This window comes from Pristis pectinata, chromosome 12, assembly GCF_009764475.1.
Source record: "Pristis pectinata isolate sPriPec2 chromosome 12, sPriPec2.1.pri, whole genome shotgun sequence".
NCBI classification, from domain to species: domain Eukaryota; kingdom Metazoa; phylum Chordata; class Chondrichthyes; order Rhinopristiformes; family Pristidae; genus Pristis; species Pristis pectinata.
In genome coordinates, this window is record NC_067416.1 from 39,722,098 (window position 1) to 39,744,201 (window position 22,104).

The window sequence follows — 22,104 nt, forward strand, 5'->3', positions numbered from 1 at the left end:
TCTCTGAACAGAGCACCCATCACTGCACAGATCTGCAACTGTCAACAATTAAGACCTTGCAAGGGTTCAGTATTGTTTCCTACTTCCATACTCCATGTATGTTGACACAAATATTGGAGTTCCTATACCTGATTCCCTTAAGCTCGCCAGGTTGTGCTACCGTCACTAGAGCTTGCAAAGCTCCATTGTATTTTCTGGACCATTGGATGTCTAACTGTTGACCACTTTACCAGATCCCTTGAACTGCTGAACATTGGAGAAGTTTTGAATTGGCATTGGCATTGGTATTGGTATTGGTTTATTATTGTCACTTGTACCAAGGTACAGTGAAAAACTTGTCTTGCAAACTGATCGTACAGGTCAATTCATTACACAGTGCAGTTACATTGAGTTAGTACAGAAGGCCTCAAAGAAGTCTTTCAGAAAAGCTGGGTAATTCAGGCTTTAGAATAGAACTGACTTTAAAACATATGCAGTAATGTCAAGACTAGAAATGGAGCTATGTCATGACATTTGACAAAATTAAATAATCCATAAATGATTACCATTTAAATATAGGTCTAAAATATATGTTGCTGTCAATTCAAATATGTTATAGCTGGATGATTCATGTACTTCCTGCACCCCAAACTTTAAGTCTTTTGGGATCAAACTTTGGATAAACAATTATTTGCCAAATGGGCAATTGCTCTGCCCAAGGTGCCAGAAATTGTAGAGTTGCAAACGCGGCCCAGTCCATCAAACAAACCAGCCTCCCCTCCATTGACTCTGTCTATACTTCCCACTGCCTCGGGAAAGCAGCCAACATTATCAAGGACCCCTCCCACCTCTTGTCCCCTCTCCCATCGGGCAGAAGATACAAAAGCTTGAGAGCACATACCACCAGGCTCAAGGACAGCTTCATCAGACTCTTGAATGCACCTCTCATATGCTAGAAGATGAACAGATGAACTCTTGATCTCCCAATCTAACTCATCATGGTCCTTGCATTTTATTTGTCTACCTGCTCTGTAGCTGTAACACCTAATTCTGCATTGTTTTCCTTTTTACTACCTTGATGTACTTATGCATGGAATGATCTGCCTGAATGGCACACAAACAAAAGCTTTTTACTGTATATTCGTACATATGACAATAATAAATCAATACCTAAACAAACCTACAAGAAGCTTAACATGCATGAAAGAGCAAAGGTCAAGGGATCAGTTTATCAATGCAATGAGCACTTTGATAAACATGAGTACAGTTTCACTCATTAATAGGCATGGTAGCATAGTGGTTAGCATAATGCTTTACAGCGCCAGCGACCCGGGTTCAAATCCAGCCACTGTCTGTAAGGAGTTTGTATGTTCTCCCCGTGTCTGTGTGGGTTTCCTCCGGGTGCTCCGGTTTCCTCCCACATTCCAAAGACGTACAGGTTAGGAAGTTATGGGCATGCTATGCTGGGGCCGGAAGCGTGGCGACACCTGCAGGCTGCCCCCCAAAAATCACTATGCAAAAGATGTATTTCACTGTGTGTTTCGATGTACATGTGGCTAATAAAGATCTTGTCTTATCTTATATAGTTCACATGCAGTCTTTATTATAGTAAACATTTACTGTATATGTAGGCATTTGGTTCCACCACTTATGGTAGTGATCTGGAAAAATCAATATAGCTGATTATTATTTGCAGGTGTGAGGATTATAGAACAGGGTTGAGAGACATAGCTTTTGCTTTCATAATTGTCATTTCTTAAGCATCCACTTTTCCTGTCAGAAATGTTGTCCTCTGACTGGGATGTTGAACTAAAAGCTACCCTGGTGTATCTTTAAAATTACATGTCCCCGTTGACCCTCACCAATTTTTATAGCTACACCACAGAAAGCATCCTATCTGGATGTATCACAGCTTTGTATGGCAACTGCTCTGCCCAAGACCGCACTAAATTGCAAAATTGTGGACACAGCTCAGTCCACCACAGAAACCAGCCTCCCCTCCATGCAATCTCTCTACACTTCTCCATAATCAAAGACCCCTCCCATCCTGGACATCCCCTCTTCTCTTCCCTTCCATCAGGCAGAAGATGCAAAAGCTTGAAAAAACACACCACCAGACTCAAGGACAGCTTCTATCACGCTGTTATAAGACTCTTGAATGGACCTCTTGTACATTGAAGCTGAACTCCTGACCTCACAATCTGCCTCGTCATGGCCCTTGCACTTTATTTTCTACCTGCACTGCACTTTCTCTGTAATTGTAACCATAACACTATATTCTATTACTGCTTTTCCCATTTACTGTCTCTAAGTTTTTCACTATATCTCAGTACATGTGACAATAATCAATCAATACCAAAGTTCCTATGGGTTTATTTGAACAGAGGTAGAATTTTGGGAGTGATCCGATCCCCTCTACAAATCCAATTGTAACTGTGAGACTATTATTTCCTTAACTCTAGGAAAGAGCAAACTATTGGGAATGTTTAAGATTATGAAGAGGTTTTATCATGGGATAGGGATAGGTGGAAGATTATAAAACCATATTATTTGAGGGACAATAAAAAAATGAGAAATCATAAATACACGGTCACTACTGGCAAAGAATTCAGAGTGGCCACTGTAAGAATGTGGAATGTGCTACCACAGAGAATGGTTGAGACCATCACCACAGGCGCATTTAAAAGGAAGCTGGACAAAACATGAGGGTATTGGTATTGGTTTATTATTGTCACTTGGACTGAGGTACAGTGAAAAACTTGTCTTGCATACCGTTCGTACAGATCAATTCATTACACAGTGCAGATACACTGAGATAGTACAGAGTGCATTGAGGTAGTACAGGGTAAAAACAATAACAGAATACAGAGTAAAGTGTCACAGATACAGGGAAATGTATTGCAGGTAGACAATAAGGTGCAAGGTCAAACAAGGCAGATTGTGAGGTCAAGAGTCCATCTCATCGTATAAGGGAACTGTTCAATAGTCTTATCACCGTGGGATAGAAGCTCTCCTTGAGCCTGGTGGTACGTGCCCTCAGGCTCCTGTATCTTCTGCCTGATGGGAGAGAAGAGAGAATGACCCGGGTGGGTGGGGTCTTTGATTATGCTGGCTGCTTCATCAAGACGACAAGCGGTAAAAATAGAGTCCATGGAGGGAAGGCTGGTTTCTGTGATGCGCTGGGCTGCGTCTACAACTCTCCACAGTTTCTTGTGATCCTGGGCAGAGCAGTTGCCATACCAAGCCATGATGTATCCATGCTTTCTATGGTGCATGGATAAAAATTGGTAAGTGTCAAAGGGGACATGCCAAATTTCTTTAGCCTCCTGAGGAAGTGGAGGCGCTGGTGATCTTTCTTGGCCATGGCGTCTACGTGGTTGGACCAGGACAGGTTATTGGTGATGTTCACTCCTAGTTGCTTGAAGCTCTCAACCTCAGCACCATTGATGTAGACAGGTGCATGTACACCACCCCCTTTCCTGAAGTCAATGACCAGCTCTTTTGTTTTGCTGACATTGAGGGAAAGGTTGTTGTCATATCCTCATGTCACTAAGCTCCCTATCTCCTTCCTGTACTCTGACTCATAATTGTTTGAGATACCGCCCACTACGGTGGTATCATCTGCAAACTTGTAGATGGAGTTAGAGCAGAATCTGGCCACACAGTCATGAGTATATAGGGAGTAGAGGGCTGAGGATGCAGCCTTGTGGGGCACCAGTGTTGAGAATAATCGTGCTGGAGGTGTTGCTGCCTATCCTCACTGATTGCGGTCTGTTGGTCTGAAAGTCAAGGATCCCGTTACAGAGGGAGGTGTTGAGTCCTAGGTCTCGGAGTTTGGTGATGAGTTTGCTTGGAATTATAGTATTAAAGGAGGAGCTGTAATCAATAAACAATAGTCCAACATAGGTGTCTTTACTGTCCAGATGCTCCAGAGCTGAGTGTAAGGCCAGGGAGATGGCATCCACTGTAGACGTGTTATGGCGGTAGGCAAATTGCAGTGGGTCGAGGTTGCCTGGGAGGCTGGAGTTAATGTGTGCCACGACCAGCCTTTCAAAGCACTTCATGATGGTGGATGTCAGAATTGGTAGTCATTAGGGCACGTTACCTTGTTTTTCTTTGGTACTGAGATGATAGTGGTCTTCTTAAAACAGGTGGTAACCTCAGAATGAAGCAGGGAGAGGTTAAATGGGAAATGGAACAGAGGGAGATGTTGACAGAGTGAGACTAAGTATTCTGGGAGAAGGCTCTTGTGCATCACAAACACTAGGCTATTGGGCCATATAGTCTGCTTTAGTGCTGCAAAATGCTTATGATTCCCTAACACTGCCCTCCATGATTTCTGCTATTCCCCCAAACTCAGGTAAGTAACATGATACTGCAACGGACATTCAGAACCTCAGCACACCTCAAGGAACTTTGCAATCAGTTCAAGGTAGTGCTGCTGCCTCACAGCTCTAGTGACTTGGGTGTTATCTGTGAAGAGATTGCCCTGTTTGGGATTATTCTGGAGTTATGAAATTATGGATATTAATTAAAATGAGGATACGAGAGTCTGCAGAACCAGTCTTCAGGATATAAAACCTGTTGACAATTTAATTTCAACTGATGCTTTGAGGCTATTGAAACCAATCATTGGGAATGAGAGGTTCTGATTCTGTACCACTGAAACTGTGCAGAGGAAGACAATAGATTGAATGCTCATGTTAATTGGTTGTCACTGTAAACCTCAGGATGAGATCAGGGAAGGCATTAAGTAGCCATCTCCTGTATTAACACAGTTAAAGGCATATCCCTGCCACAATGTGCAATTCAGGACAGGTCTGTTTTGTAGCTTAATATTCTGGCTAGTTGTATATTCAGCAAGACATCCCTCAATGCTGTAACAAAAGAGATACATTTTGGGTGTCTGGAGTTGGTGCTCAGAAGCTTTGGGACCAGCCACCAGTATTGAATATTCAGTGGGGTTCTGCTACTTGGGATGTTTCCCATTGTAAACATGTAATTCTGCAAAGTTACCTGAATACATTCAAAATGTTAAAGTTGAGGTGATTATAGCCATTGAAACCATCATTAATCATTTACTGTCCTTGTATCTAAAAAGTATAAAACATTGTGTTGAGACACTATTCCGGATTCTCTCCATTCTCTTGTAACTGCATGGGATTCCTCCAGATGCTTTAGTTTCCTCTCACATCCCAAAGGTGTGCTGTAAATTGCCCCTTTGTGTGGGTGGGGAGCAGGAGAAATAGCAAAAGGTGGTGGAAGCTGATACAATAACAATGTTTAAGAGGCATTTAGACAGGCACATGAACAGGCAGGGAATTCGGGATATAGCTCACATGCAGGCAGATGTGCAGTTTAAATTGGCATCATGGTCAGCACACACATTGTGGGCTGAAGGGCCTGTTCCTGTGCTGTACTGTCCTGTTACTTGGGGGAAATAAAATGGGGAAAACAGGACTAATGGGAATGCTCTACAAGCCAGCAGAGCTGAATGGCTTCCTTCCAAATCCTATAAAGATGAGAAAATACAATAAAATGAAGTTGCTGTTGTAATTCAGGAATGCAGCAGCCAACTTACACAGAGTAAGCTTCCACAGACAGCGTGCAGACTGAGTGTTCAAACTGGCCAACATGCTAACACCAACTCTTGAGATATGGGATATTTTACACCCAGCAGAGGAAGCAGCTGGAACTAGTTTTAATGTCTCATTTGAAAGATGACACCTTTGGCAATGCAACATGGTTCAGTTGCATGCTGGAGGTCAACTGGGGTCTTTTTGGTCAAGTGGCTGGAGTGGGACTTGACTCAAATTCAGAAGCTAGAATGCTATCTACTGAGTCATAGCTGACACATTGAAATAAAGTGTATGTAAAATATTTTCCTGAAAGCCACCAGGACTGACAGCAAATTTAAACACAAATGTACTGGTTTACACAAGATGGGTATTTTTGGATAACAGATGAATTGATTTTATTGCAAAATGTAAAACTTCTTTGAATTTTAATGTATAAAGCATGTAACACTTGTACTTTAACAAACTGAAGCAAGCTACGCTTTAAAAAAATACATAGTAGATGTATATATTTATATGTATTTACATAGAATATCAACTTTCTCCTTTAAAAGTCATTTTACTTGCAAAAGTCCACAATAACTAATATAAAACAGAATGTCATTTTGAATAAATTACGACACTGTAAAATGTTTAAATGTTACAATGAATACTTAATTAAAAGCTAATGCATATAGTATATCCATCCAGTCATTTTCTGTACTATAAGGAACTTCAAAGTGTATTTCTTTTGGCAGGACTTTAAGATATGACATGGATGGCTGTGCGATTCAGCGATTTAAAAATAGGCATTGCTGGTAATTGCACCTGCCTTTTCACAGTAACTGTCTCAATGTAGTGAAAAATATCAATTTTAGCAAACTAAACTGTACAAATCACATTTACATTAGATCTATAACACAGCATAAAGTTCTGTAATAATTTTTCAAAAAATAAATACATCTGTCATTTGCAAAATGTACAATATAGTACATGGAACACAACAGTGCTATTTTTTCCGCAGACTTATAGTTACATTTAATTTTTCTAATTTTTATACATTGGCCAATAATTATATTAGCCACTATGGCTGCACTTTTCTTGGCACTGTAGATGTTCATTTTTAAACAAAGGTGATGTAAAGTCACAATAACTCAGAAAACATTAAACCTTCTGATGAGTCTTTTCTTCATGCAGTCTCAGAGCTCCCACAGCATCTTTAACAGAATGGTAAATTATATTCTTTATCTGCAAAAACAAGTGAGAATTGATTAGTATAACAACTCAAGCAATAAATACTGGCTATCATTTACTGTACATCGTAGAAAATAATGGTTCCTACATTGTGTTTGTTCCATTGCTACTTTGGGAAACGTAGCTAGTCAGGTGGAGGGAGTAACAGTGGGGGAGCATTTTGGAGATAGTGGCCATAACTCTGTATATATTAAAGTGGGTAGGAAAAAAGGTAGGGATGGACCAGGAATAAAAGTCTTAAATTGGGGGAAAGCCAATTTCATTAACATGAGACAGGAGCCGACAAAGGTAGATTGCGAGCATCTACTTGCAGACAAGACTACATCTGCACAGTGGGAAGCATTCAAAGGAGAAAGAGCCAGAGTTCAGGACCAACACATTCCTGTAAGAGTGAAAGGCAAAGGTAACATATCCAGGGAACCCTGGACAATGAGGTATATCGAGGGTTGGATAAAGAGAAAAAGGGAAACATATGGCAGGTAGAGAGAAATAAATACCGTGGAGGCCTGTCGATAGTGTAGGGTGAATCTTAAAAAGGAAGTTAGGAAGGCAAAGATAGATCACAAAATACCACTGGCGGGCAGGACTGAGTTAAATCCAAAAGGCATTTTATATGTACAAGGGAAAAAGAATCACCAGGGAAAGAGTAATGCCCACTGGGGACAACAGGGGCAATCTGTGTGGAGCCAGAAGATACAGGGGAGGTCATAAATAAATGGTTTTCATCAGTATTCACAAGGGAAGCAAACTTTGTAGTTCAAGGATTCAGTGAAGAAGGTGGTGAAATTACGGTGCAAATCTCCATAAATAAAGAGGTATTCAATGTCTTAGCAGACTTAAAAGTGGCTAAAACCCGGTCTGGGTGAAATGTATCCTAGGCTGCTATGGGAAGCAAGGGAAGAAATTGCTGGGACTCTCATTGAGATTTTTAAAGAAGAAACAGGAGGACCTTGGTGTACCAAAGATCCTTGAAGGTGGCAGCAGAGGTAGATAATGTGGTTAAGGCATTATTCGTTGGGGTATTGAATAAAAGTGCAGGGAGGTTATGTATCAACTTTGTAAAACACTGGTCAGACGTCAGCTAGAATACTGCATTCAGTTCTGGTTACTGCACTATGGAAAAGATGTGATAGCATTGGAGAGGGTTCAGAGGAGATTTACCAGGATGTTGCCTGGGATGGAGCATTTCAGTTATAAGGAGAGATTGGAGAGCCAAGGTCTATATTTACTGGAGTGGAGGTGGTTAAGAGGGGACATGACTGAGGTATATATCCATCGAGGACATCTTCAAGAGGCAGTGCCTCAAGAAGGTGGCATCTATCACTGAGGACCCTAACCATTTCGGACATCTCCTTTTCTCGTTACTTCCACCAGGGAGGAGGTACAGGAGTCTGAAGACCCACATTCAACGGTTTAGAAACAGCTTCTTCCCCTCTGCCAACAGATTTCTTAAAGATCCATGAACCCATAAACACTACCACATTATTCATTTTTATTTTGCACTATTTATTTCGTAATTTATAGTAATTTTACATCTTTGCACTATACTGCTGCCACAAAACAACAAATTACATGTCATAAGACAGTGATAATAAATCTGATTCTGATAAAATTATATGGGGTAAAAATGGGGTAGACTGGCAGGTAAACTTTTACCCATATCACAGGTTGATAAAACTAGAGGACATACATTTAGAGAAAAGGGCAAGAGGTTTAGAGGGGATCTGAGCGGGATCTTTTTCACGCAGAAAGTGGCACTGCTGGAGAGAGTGGGGGAAGCAGAGTCACTGACAGCATTTAAGTATCTAGACGAGCACTTAAAATTGCCTAGGCATAGAAGGCTATGGGCCAAGTGCTGGAAGATAGGATTTAACAGGGATTGGTTGGACGCAGTGGGTGGAATGGCCTGTTTTCATGCTAAATGACTGACTGAATTATTGTCCTGACTAAACTTGTTACAAGTTCAGATGCCAGTGTGGCAGGGGTGAATGATCTTGGCTCTGGATCACGTTCCGAAGTTCCACAACTGACTATTTTTTCACCAATAGATTCTGACAGAAATCCTTCTGAGTACTCTGGACAACAACCAATGAAAACTAGTCAGCTGAGGCAGAAATGGTGAGAAGCTATAAGGATCAATCTGTTCACCTGAAGATGGAGTGCGTCACTGCAGCATTCCACTACCCCAGACCGTAATTTTCATTGTGAAACAATATATACCATTCCTGGTTACATTCCTGATCCTTTTTAAAAGGGATGGAAACTACTGGTAGCACTTAATCCTAGCACTCAGCTGGCAATTTAGGAGCTAGATATGAATTTTTAAACATGAAGATATAAAGATAAACTTAAATTTCAAGACAGGAAATTACCAGGTATTGATATACTGGATGCAACAACACAGGACACAAAAAGAAAAATGTGTATTTTTGTAATGGTCACTTGAATCCTCACAACATCCCAAAGCTTTACAGTTGATTTTTAAAGTGCCAGTTCAAAGGGTAGCCGACAAAGTGATGTAAGCAGCCAATCTGAATACAGAAAGGTCCCACAAATAATATGAGATTGACTAGATAATTTGTTTTTACAATATTGATCATGGGGAGGAGTCGATGGGAATATGGAGGGAATAAAATAGGATTTGTGTAAATGGGTGCTTGATGGTCAGCACAGATCCATATTTGAGCACAGCAAATATTTGAGGATAACATACAAGGTTACTGATATTATGAGACTATAAGAAGCTTGTAATATTCCCAAGTCTAGCAGTAGTAGCCCATCTGAACCTATCAGCCCATTCTGCCATTCAACAAGATCCTGGCTGATCTTTCAATTTAGTGCTAGCTTCCTTCACTACCCCAACATCCCATGATTCAGATAATATGCATCTGTTTTGAATTGACGCAGTAATAGCTTTCGCAGCTCTCATGGGTAGAGAACTGCAAAGAGTCACCATCCTGTCCTAAAAAGCCTACCCATTTATCCGATACTGTGAAGTTTGATTGTAGACTTCTCAGTTGAGAGAAACATCCTCCTAGCCAGTAAGAATTTTCTAAGCTTCAATGAGATCTCCTCTCATTCTGCTAAACTCCATGGAGTATTGGCCAAGTCTGCTTAATACCTCCTTAATGTGACAAATCTGCCAGCCCTGGAACCAGTTTAGTGAATCTTTGCTGCACTCCATACACGGCAAGTACATTCATTCTCAGGAGTGGAAACTGAAATAAAAACAGAAAGTGCTGGATGCAGGTTGGGCATCTTCTGTGGAAAAAGAAAGAGGATTAATATTTCATACTGAAGACTCTTCATCAGAACTGGAAAAATGAGAAAACAAGGGAATTTTAAGTTTCAGAAAAGGGGAGGAATAGACAGTAAAAAGGGAATATTTTTGTTAAGGTGAGGCCAGGGATACCACGATAATATGTTGTTTACAAAGCCTCCTGGTTGATAGATAAATGAGGGCATTTGGAATCAGAACACAAAAGGGGATATGTACTAACTCTGAAATGCAGATCAGAACTATTACAGAGCACTACCCAAAGCAGAATGTTGGAAATGCCCAAAAGAAAGCATCCTATCCGGATGCATCACTGCTTGGTACGGCAACTGCTCTGCCCAGGACCGCAAGAAGCTGCAGAGAGTTGTGGACACAGCCCAGCACGTCACGGACACCAGCCTCCCCTCCTTGGACTCTGTTGTTACCTCTCGCTGTCTTGGTGAAGCAGCCAGCATAATCAAAGACCCCACCCACCTGGGTAAATCTCTCTTCTCTCCTCTTCCATCAGGTAGAAGATACAGGAGCCTGAGGGCACATACCACCAGGCTCAAGGACAGCTTCTATCCCACTGTGATAAGACTATTAAATGGTTCCCTTATACAATGAGATGAACTCTGACCTCATGATCTACCTGGTTGTGACCTTGCACCTTATTGTCTACCTGCACTGCACTTCCTCTGTAGCTGTGACACTTTGTACTGTTATTGTTTTTATCTGTACTACGTCAATGCACTCTGTACTGACTCAATGTAACTGCATTGTGTAATGAATTGACCTGTACGATCGGTATGCAAGACAAGTTTTTCACTGTACCTCAGTACAAGTGACAATAATAAACCAATACCAATATCAGGCTGTGCCTGTAGAAAAAGATAAAATGAGTTAATATTAGAGATGAACAACCCTACAGCAGAACTGACCAGTTCTGATACCAACAGAGAAAGCGAGTTACCTGAAATTAATGAATTCACTGTTGAACCTCAAAGACTGCAACGCGCCCAGACAGAAAATGAAGTGTTGTTCCTCAAGTTTACTGTAAGCCTTGTTGGACCAATGCAGGGTATCACAGACAAACAAGTCAAGGTGGAAGTGGGATAGAGAATTAAAGGGACAAGCAACTGGAACCTCAGGGTTGCCCGTGGACTGAATGAAGGTGCTCTGCAATAGCAGTCACTCAATCTGCTCTTGGTTTCTCCAATGAAACTACCACATTGTCAGCACCAAGTGCAATACATTAAACTGAAGAGAAGTAAGTGAATTGCAGTGTCATCTGAAAGGACTTTTTGGGCCCCATCTACATTACCGAAATCAAAAGCAGATTATGTGATTGCTTTACTAAGCTCTTTTGTTCAGTTTGCAGAGGCATTCCTGTACTTTCCATTGTTAGTCTTCTAATTTTCCATCCTGCTCCCACTTTGAGCCGTCTATGGCCTCCTGCACTGTTTCAATGAGGCCCACAGTAAGGTTGAGGAACAACATGTCACATTCTATCTAGGCCACTGCAGTCTTCAGGTCTCAATACCAAATTCAACTTGCTGGGACATGGCATCTTCTTGTTACCTAGCATCTGGGAGGAGGTACAGGAGCCTGAAGACCCACATTCAACAATTCAGAAACAGCTTCTTCCCTTCTGCCATCAGATTTCTGAATGGTCCATGAACACTACCTCGTTATTCCTTTCTTCCCCCAAACCCCCCCCCCCCCCCCACCACACTAGTTATTTTTGTGATTTATAGTCATTTTTATGTCTTTGCACTATACAACTGCTGCAAAACACAAATTTCACATCATTTAAGTCAGTCATAATAAATCTAATTGATTTTTTTTCCTATCGGATCTGGTCAGGTCTGCTGTTAAGTTATCTGGCTCTAATATTAACACAGTACATCTCTCTCCACAGACACCGCCTGATCTGCTGGGCATTTCACACATTCTTTTGGTTTCCGTGCTCTGCAACAGCTCTGACCTGAATTTTACAGTTTTTACATGCCCCTTTGTTTTCTTACTTTTCCATTTCAGTTGAATTGTCTTTGACTGAAAAGTTAACTGTTTCTCTTTCCACAGATGCTGCCTGACCTACTGAGTATTTGCAGCATTTTCTGTTTGTACATCTTTTAGGTGAGTAGACCAAAGCTGTACATAATGCTCTAAGTATGGTCACACCAAGGTGGTAAATAATTGCTTGAGACTCCTGAAATCTCTTTCCAAATCCTCTTGTAATAAAGGCGAACATACCATTTGCTTAATGGATCTGCATGTTAACTTTTAGTGACTTGTATACAAGCACATCTTTGAAGATCAACACTACCCAATCTATCACCATTAAAAAACTCTGCTATTTGTGTACCAACATGGATAAGTTCACATTTTTCCATTTCATATTCTATCTGCCATGTTCTTGGACACTCAGTCAATTTGAAGGCTCTCTACATTCTTCCCCATACTCACAATCCTACCTAGTTTAGGTATCATCAGCAAACTTGGAAATATGGTATATTTTGGCCAATCACTAACATAGATTAAGAGGTTGGGACCCAAGCACCAAACCCTATTGTACCCCACTAGTCATAATCCATTTGTTCCCACTCTTTGCTGTCTGTCCAATAGCCAATTATCAATCTGTGTCAGCATATTATGATATCTGGGTGCTCGAACCTTGGTAACCAACCACCTGTGTGGGACCTTATCAAAAGTCTTTTGAAAATCCAAATATATCACATTCACTGGTTCCCCCTATCTATTCTACTCGTCACATCCTCAAAGCTATCCAATAGATTAATCAAACATGACTTTTTTTTCATAAATTCATGCTCATTCTGCTCAATCCTATTATTCCTTTCAAGGGGTTCTGTTATCACACCCTTCATTATAGATTCCAGCAGTTTCCAAACTAATGTTCTAAACATTAGTTTGTAGAACAGGTTGGCATTTCCCCATTTTTCTCTCTCCCTCCTTTCTTAAATAGTGGGGTCAATGTTTTCAACCTTCCTACCCACAACTCCAGAATGTGATTAGTTTTGGAAGATCTATTATAGGAGCAAGAGTTTTGGAAAATCTGTGGAATTTTGGAAGGAGGACTGGCAGTTTTAGGAAACTGCAACAGATGACCAAAAAAACTGAGGGAGACGGTAGATTAAGAGAATAAATTATTAAATGTAAAAAAAATTTTTAAATTTTTTAAAAAAATTTACAGAGTGGTAACAGGCCCTTCTGGCCCAACGAGTCCGCGCCACCCATTTTAAACCCCTATATTAACCTACCCATACGTCTTTAGAATGTGGGAGGAAACCAGAGCACCCAGAGGAAACCCACGCAGACACGGGGAGAACGTACAAACTCCTTACAGACAGCGACGGGAATCGAACCCCAATCGCTGGTGCTGTAATAGCGTCGCGCTAACCGCTACGCTATCGTGCCGCCCTTATCAGGAATTTAAAACAAATGCTGTAAGACATTCCACAAGCCTGTAAAATGTAAGAGTAGCAAAGGTAAATGTGGATCCCTGAAAGACAATGCAAGAAGAAATAATAAAGGAATGTTTGAGACTTTAAATATATTGAACCTAAATTATTCAAAGATAACACAATAATCATAGCAGAAACAGTACAAAATTGAGGATCCAATGACAGTGAAGTAGTAAGAGAAATACCGGAAGAATAAAGAGAAATAAAAGCTAACAAATTCCATAGACTTGATAACTTCTATCGCAGAATTTTAGGCGATGTGGCTACATTGGTGATGATCTTCCAAAATTCATCAGATTCTGGTAATGTTGCTGCTAAATGGAAGATAGCAAATGCTAAACACCATACAAAATTAGGAATAAGAAATAGGAAATTATAGGTATGTCAATCTGGCATCAAATGTCGGCAAATGCTAAAATCAATGAGGTCATGGCAAAAGTACATTCAGAAATCAAAAATAATCAAGGAAAAGTCGACCTGGTTTTATGAAAGGCAAATCTTATTCAACATATCTAAGGTGTGCAATGACCTAGCAGGATAGGTTCAGCGTGAAAAAGAAGTGCATGGAATATACACATACCTTCAAAAGGCATTTGTTAAGATACTGCTCAAATGATTATTACATAAAATTATGACTTAAAAAGGCTGGAAGTAACATATTAGCATTGGATAGAGAATTTATAAAGAACGGATGTAGAATAAATGCATATTTTTCAGGATGAAATGCCATTATTAGTGCCAGGACAATACTACAGGGATCATATTGGGTCCCTGCCCATTTATGATTAATATTAATAACTTGTATGAAAGAGACTGAGCATAATCTATTTGTTTGCTGAAGACTCAAACGAAGATGGGTAAGTGAAAAGGGCACACACAGGTTAAACATGTTGACAGAAAGGTGACAACTGGAGTACAATATGGCAAAATGATAAGAACAATAGAACAATCTTTAAATGGCAAGATTTAGCATATTTTGATTTGTAGAGGAATGTGTTATACTGGCCCTTGGGACAAAAGTAAAGATGCAGTTAGCAATTCAGAAAGCAAATAATCTGTTGGCCTTTACTGCAGATGGATTGGAGTGCCTAAGCAAGGGAGCCTTGCTGTAATGTACAAGACTTTGCAAGTCTAGCTCTGGACTACTATATTCTGTTGTTCCCTGCACCTTAAAGTAGATAAAGTTGCCTTGTTAACTGTGCCTTACTGATTCACTTGATTGATTACTGGAGTTTTCAATGAGTGGTTGAGGAAGAATGGCCTAAACTCACTGGAGTTTAGAAGACTGAGAAGCAATAACAGACATAAGACTCTGAGGGAGTTTACCACAGTAGAAACTGAGATGCTGTTTCTATAAGCTGAGGAATCTCAAACTTGGTGCATGCTCTCATAAGAAAATGGCTATTTCAGACAGAAAAGAGATTTTTGTTTAAACCAGAGAGTTGCATATCTTTGAAATTCTCTATCTAAGGGTTTCATATATTTTCTATTACTGAGAATATTCAAGGTTGAATTCAACAGAGTTTTAGGCACTTAGGACATTAAGGGATCTGGTAGGGATGTAGACTAGGACAGGATCAGGTTTTGAATGGCAGAGCAAACAAAGCTTTTATGACCTACTTGTGTGTTTATTTCCTATGTTTTTAAAAACCTGCACTGCAGCTTTGAAAGGAAGCCAATGAGGAAGAAAACTCAGGCGCAAGTAGAATTTAGAAAAAATGAGACCCTGCACACTATTTCAAGTTAAATATTAATTCAGCACAGGTGAACACTAGAACAACATAAGAACACCAGAACAACATAAGAACACCAAGCACCATGAAACTCAATAATGTCTCGATGCACAAGACTGCACATACTTTCTTCTGAAGGCAGAGGCAAAAGGGAAAACCTTTCCAAATAATTTTATAGAACAAAAATTAAAATAATGATGTTTAATTGACTGAGAATTTACTGCACAATACTGTCATTCTCCCTGTCATATCAGTATTTGGAATGACACTTGGAAAACAGGGATTTGGCCTGTATTTTATGGTAGGAAGTAGGGGACAAAATCAGACTACATTCTGATGAAATGCTGATGTAGGACATGAAACTGAAGGTGACTGTACTATCCCCAAAAACTGTGAATGACATGAAGCTTGGTAAATGTAGGGATGTAGGCAAGGGGAGCAAGGTGCAGGGGGTGAGCAAGCACAGGGAGGTGGGCAGGCAACATCAACAATGTGGATTTGGTGTAATTACAAAGTTAGATTATTCAAAATACAATTTTGTAAAAGCCTAGGAACATAAGAAATGAATCAGGAAATGACCATGTGTCTTCTTGAGCCGACTCCAGCATTTGTTGGTCTGTGCTGATCCTCCAATACATCAACTTCACTTTTCCACCTTCATTCCCATATACTTCAAATCCACTGTAGTCCAGAGGTCTATTGATCTCAGCCATGAATACTTTCCACAACTAAGCACACAGCCCTCAAGCGAAGACAATCTCAAAGATTCACAACCATCACACTGCCTCTAGGCAAATATATTCTTCCATGGAGTTTTCTTAAGTGTGGTCTCATCGTAAACTGCTGGCTTCGGGTTGGCAAGCTGTAACTATGGGGTGCTTCAGGCATCAGGGTGGGCATCAGCTATTCACAACATCAACTAAATAAAGGCATGTGGGAAAATAAACCGAAGTGAATGCAATGTGCTTGCAAAGAGATATAGATAAATTAGTGAACAAGACAGATGAATTGTAATAAGGGAAATGGAAGATTATTCACCTTAGTTGGAAAAATAGAAAAGCTGTATATTCTATAAATGGTGTGAGACAATACTGAAGTTCAGGAAGAATTTGATATCTTCGTACAGGAACCACAAAGTCAGCATGCAAGTGCATGCAAGAAAGATAGCAAATTGAATTCTGGGCATTATTGCAAAGGGTTTGGGGTATCAGAGGAAGGTATTCTCACTTCAACCATAAAGGGTTTTGATGAGATCAAACTGTGAACAGTTTTGGTCTCTGTTAAAGATCAGTGTTTGAGAAGTAGTTTAGTGAAGGTTCACAAGATTGGTTCCTGGGTTGTGGAAAATATGATTAAATGGGCCTGTACACATTGAAGCTTAGAGAAATGAGAGATGATCTCATCAAAACATACAAAATTCTGAGGATGGCTTGACAGGGTTCATGCTGTGAAAAAGTTTCGCCTCTTGTGGGAGTATAAACTGGAAGGCAGTCTTGGGTTAAGGGATGGCTTGTCAAACACTGATATGAAGAGTTATTACTTTCTTTCAGCAGGTTGTTAAGCCTTTAGAATCCTCTTCCCTGGGCAGTAATGGATGTGATTAAGCATGTTCAACACTGAGACATAAATTTTCAGATAACAGCAGAATCAAGTGTTATGGAGAAATTGGGCAGGAATGTAGTGTTGAGGAGAAGGTCAGACTATGACCTAACTGAATGGTGGAGCAAGCTTCAGGGTCTGTATGACCTATCCTGCTCATGTTTATGTATTTATGATCTAAACAAATGATGCAAGACCTCCTTATTCCTGTACTCAACCTGCTTATAATGAAGCCAGCATACCATTTTCCATCTAAGTAGCTTCTTGAACCTGCAGGTTAGCTGTATTTCATTATAGAGTCAGAGTCATACAGCATGGAAACAGGCCCTTCGGCCCAACTCCTCCATCCCCATTGTGTTGCCCAGCAAGCTAGTCCCAACTGCCCGCGTTTGGCCCATAGCCCTCTAAACCTCTCCTATCCATGTACTTATCTAGTTGGCTTTTAAATGTTGCTAATGTGCCCACCTCAACCACTATTTCTGGCAGCTCATTCCAAATACACATGACCCTTTGTGTGAAGAAGCTGCCCATGATGTCCCTGATCTCTTGCCTCTGATCTTAAACCTATGCGCTCTTGTTTTTAGCATCTCCTCCCTGGGAGAAAGACAGTGTGCTTTAACCCTATCTGTGCCCCTCATGATCTTATATATCTCTATCAGGTCACCCTTCAATCTCCTACAATCCAGGGAATAACGTCCTAGTCTAAGCAACCTTTTTTTGTAACTCAGGCCCCCAAGTCCAGGCAACATACTGGTAAACCTTTTCTGCACTCTAATTTAATAACATCTTTCTTATAACAGGGTGACCAAAACTGTACACAATACTCCAGTTGAGGCCTCACCAACATCTTACATAATTGCAACATAATTTCGCAATTCCTATACTCAATGCCCCAATCTATGAAGGCCAGTGTGTCAAACGCTGCCTTCACCACTGTATCTACCTGACATATGACTTTCAGTGAACTATGCACTTCCACTCCTAGGTCCCTCTGTTCCATAAGGCCCTACCATTCAAGGTACAAGTCATACCCTGGTTTAATCTCCCAACATGCAATACTTCACATTTATCTGGATTGAAAGCCCGTCCTCAGCCCACATACCTAGCTGATCAAGATCCTCTTGTAATATTTCATAATCTTTTACACTGTCTACAACACCACCTATTTTAATATCATCTGCAAACTTACTAACCATGTCTTGTACATTTACATCCAAATCATTGATATAAATTACAAACAACAAAGGTCCCAGCACCAATCCCTGTAGCACACCACTAGACACAGGCCTCCAGTCCAAGAAACAACCCTCGACTATCGCCCTCTGCTTTCGACCACTGAGTCAATTATGAATCCAATCAGCAATTGGATTCCTTGGATCCCATGCGATCTAACCTTCCAGACCAGCCTGCCATGCGGTCCATATAGACAACATCCACTGTCCTACCCTCATTGTTACCTCCTCAAAGAACTCCAAGAGAATTATCAGGCATGACTTCCTACTCAAAGCCCCGTGCTGGCCGTCCCGAATCAGACCACGTCTTCTTCAAATGTGGGTAGATCCTGTCCCTCAGAATCCCCTCCAGCAATTTACCCACCACTGACATCAGACTCAGCAGCCTGTAGTTTCCAGGCTTGTTTTTGCTACCTTTTTAAAACAATGGTACATTAGCCACTCTCCAGTCCTCTGGAACCTCACCTGTGGCCAGAAATGAAGCAAAATTCTCTGCAAGGGTCTCTGCTATTTCTTCTCTTGCTTCCCACAAGGTCTGAGAATGCACCAGGTCAGACGCTAGGGATCTATCCACCTTAATGTAGTTTAAGGCCTCCAGTACCTCCTCCCTGCTAATTTGTATGTGGTCCAAGACATCACCACTCATTTCCCTCATTTCCTTAGCCTTCATAGTTTTCTCCACAGTAAAAATTGGAGAATATTCATTAAAAATCCCCCATTTCTTTTGGTTCGACACACAGATGGGCATGCTGATCTTTAAGGGGACCTATTCTCTCCCTAGCCACCCTCTTATTCTCAATATACCTATAGAATCTCTTGGGATTTTGCTTCATCTTGCCTGCCAGATCCTTCTCATATCCTCTTTTCTTCCCTCCTAACTTCTCTCTTAAGTGCACTCCCATACTTCTTGTGGTCATCAAGAAATTCACTTGTTCCCAATTGCTTATGCGCAGTGTATGCCTCCCTCTTTTTCTTAACCAGAGCCTCAATATCTCGTCAACCAGGGTTCCCGAAACTCTTGACATCACACTTTTAAAAGCCTCCCACTTGGCAGACGCTCCTTTCCCTGCTAACAATCTCACCCAATCAACCTCTGCAAGATCCTGCCTACTGGCTCCAAAGTTTGCTCTGCCCCAGTTCAGGACCCTAACCTGTGAACCAGTCGCATTCTTCTCCATAGCTATTTTAAAACTAATATAATTATGGTCACTGGACCCAATGTGCTATATTAATAAAGGAAGCACTTCACAAATTCCACTCCATCCAAGCCTTTCACAATATGGTTGGCCCAGTCTCTGTTAGGGAAGTTAAAATCTCCCACTAATATTACCCTATTATATTTACAACTAGCTGCAATCTCTCTACGTATCTGCTCCTCCAATTCCTGCTGACTATTGGGGGGCCTATAATACAATCCCATCAGAGTGACCATCCCCTTCTTGTTTCTAAGTCCTACCCATATGGCATACAGGGTGATCCCCCAAGATTATCCTCTCTAAAGAGCTGTTATGTCTTCTTTAACCAAGAAGGCAACTCTCCTTCCTCTCTTATCTGCACCTCTGAAAGACCTGTATCCTGGAACACTGAGCTGCCAGTCCTGCCCTCCCTTTAGTTATGACTATGATATCCCAGTCCCCAGAGCCATTCCACGCTGAGTTCATTCACCTTACTTGTTAACCCTCTTGCAATGAAATAAATGCAGTTTAAACCAATGGTCTTTCCTCTCCCTTTACTGTGCTCCTGTCTATCCTGACAATTAAATTTGATTTGTGTTCGGAGAGACTTAAATCCCTTTGAATGTCAACAATTAAATTGACCATACATTTCCTCACATTCTGTACCATTTGTTACTTTCTTTCTCACATACTTCATCTGTTTGCCTCCTCACAGGTTAATTTTCCACAGCTTTGTATCATCAGTAAACTCAGTTTCTTTATCTAAATTGAAAGGCAAAAACCTGCATGTGCTGGAAGTCCGAAATAAAACAGGAAATGCTAAAAATACTCAACAGGTTGGGGTGGAAATTAAGAAACCCTAAATAACAAGTTGTGGTGGTGAAAGTTGAGAGGGTGTTGGAAGTTGATTAACTGTAAATATCTGCCTGGAAATAGGAGACAAATGAAAACAGAGAATGACAGGAGGGAAAACTCAGTACTGGAACTGTGAGCTGCAAACTGGACAAGCCAGACAGAAGATATTGTAAATGTGAAATAAAAACAGTGGAGGCTGGAAATGCTGGCCAGGTCAAGCAGTGTGGAGAGAGAAATACAGCTGATGATTCAAGTTGCAGCCAGTTCTGACACAAACTGGGAAGGCTATGCATCTGAAAAAGTTGAATTTAATGTCAAGTCCTGAGGGCTGCAACATGCCAGTCAAAAAAAAGATATGTTGCTCCTCAAAGCTGTGTTGGGCTTTGTCAGAACAGTGCAAACAGCTAAAGATGGAACGGTCAGAGAGAATTAAAGTGGCAAGCAACTGAAAGCTCAGAGTCACCCTTGCGACTCAGCAAAGATGTTCAATATTTCAATCTCACACAGGTTATTTCTTCTCGTCTTGACTTTATTCTTTCTGGTGGGATACATGACCTTACCCAGTCCCCCTACCTCACCACTTTCTCCATTATATCGTTAACTGGTTGGTACTGCCTCCTTATCTCATGCACAACAAAAGTTTCACCATTTTTGTTGGGAACGTCCACCCTGCTCACACTTTCATATCTTCCCTTCCCTTTTCCCACTGCTTTATCTCCACTCTATCTTCATTGCTGGGGATAGATTGGTGACCAATATCCTTCACAAACCCATGGACCCCAGTAGCTTCCTTTTACTACCCAGCTCCCTCTAAGGTCACCATTCTATTCGCCCAAATTCCCCAGCTTTATCATATCCATTCTGATGATAACACCTTCAACACCACTGCTTCCACGATGTTTTCCTTCCTCCTCAACTACTGTTTGCCCTCCACCATAGCTCACGGGCTCTCAGCATCACCTGCTCCATTTCCTACAGTTCTGTTCTTACTTTGTCTGGTCTCTTCCCCTCACCTTCCACCTGACCAGCCTCCACATCCTGTAATTCCCTCCACCAACTTCCCCCTCCCCTCTCAGTACTCTAAAGGGACCATTCCCTCCACGACTCCCTGGTTTGCACTTTCATCTCCACCAACACTTGCACCTTTTTTCATGGCACCTTCCTATGCAGCTTTAGGAGATGCAACACTTGCCCTTCACCCTCTTCCCTTCCTGTGATCCAGGGACTCAAATACTCCTCCAAGCGAAGCAGTGATTCACTTGTACCTCTTTCAATCTGGTATCATGATCAACGAAATCAAATGCAAATGGGAGAACACTCACTTGCAGTCCACAACAGTAACCCTGGGCTTCCAATTCCTTGTCACTTTAATCCTCCATCACACTTCCATTTCATGGTCTTTGCCCTCCTACTGTTCAACAAAGCCCACTGCAGGCTCAGAGAACAGCATCTCATTTTCCAAGTTCATATTACAGCCCTCAAGATTTAACACAGAGTTCAACAATTTCAGATAACCAATCTTTTCAGTTTGCATTGGAACTTGCTGGTTCCAATGACAGGTTTTCAACCTGAAAAATCCATTTGGATCCTCTCTCCTTAGATGCTGCTCAACTTAGTAAGCATTTCCAGCTTTGTTTTTGTTTCATATTTCCAGCGGCCTCAAAGTTTTGTTTCTTCTGCCTGTATTTTACAGCATTATTTTTATTTCTCTCCCTCTGTCCTTCTCTGCTTCTATTCATTCATTCCATTTATATCTCCTCCAGGTACACCTTCTCTGCCCTTTGTCAGCCACTGATAGCACCAGCATTTGTATCATTCAGTCCCTCTTGGTCTCCATCCTATCACAGACAATGTCCATTGCCCTTTGCTGCAATTTATGATGTTTTAATTTTAACTCTTCTGATGAAAGGATTTTCTCTCCACAGACGCTGACTGCCTTGCTGTGAGTATTCCCAGCACTTCCTTGTTTTTATTCTTTTAT

General features: G+C 41.1%; 1 protein-coding gene across 4 annotated transcripts in view; it reads right to left on the bottom strand.

Annotated features, from left to right (window-relative positions):
- Positions 1–6,006: 6,006 nt before the first annotated feature.
- Positions 6,007–22,104, bottom strand: part of jmjd1cb (jumonji domain containing 1Cb) — a 204,414-nt gene continuing 188,316 nt past the window's right edge. For 3 of the 4 annotated variants that reach the window (XR_007957276.1, XR_007957277.1, XR_007957278.1), the window contains 2 exons: positions 9,764–10,049; positions 6,007–6,782 (listed from right to left, as the gene is read on the bottom strand). Coding sequence is in view for 1 of the 4 variants with exons in the window: in XM_052027380.1 (XP_051883340.1) it covers positions 6,699–6,782 (84 nt within the window). In the remaining 3 variants the exon portion in view is untranslated. The remainder of the gene's footprint in view (positions 6,783–9,763; positions 10,050–22,104) is intronic. The other variant, XM_052027380.1, reaches the window with a different exon arrangement.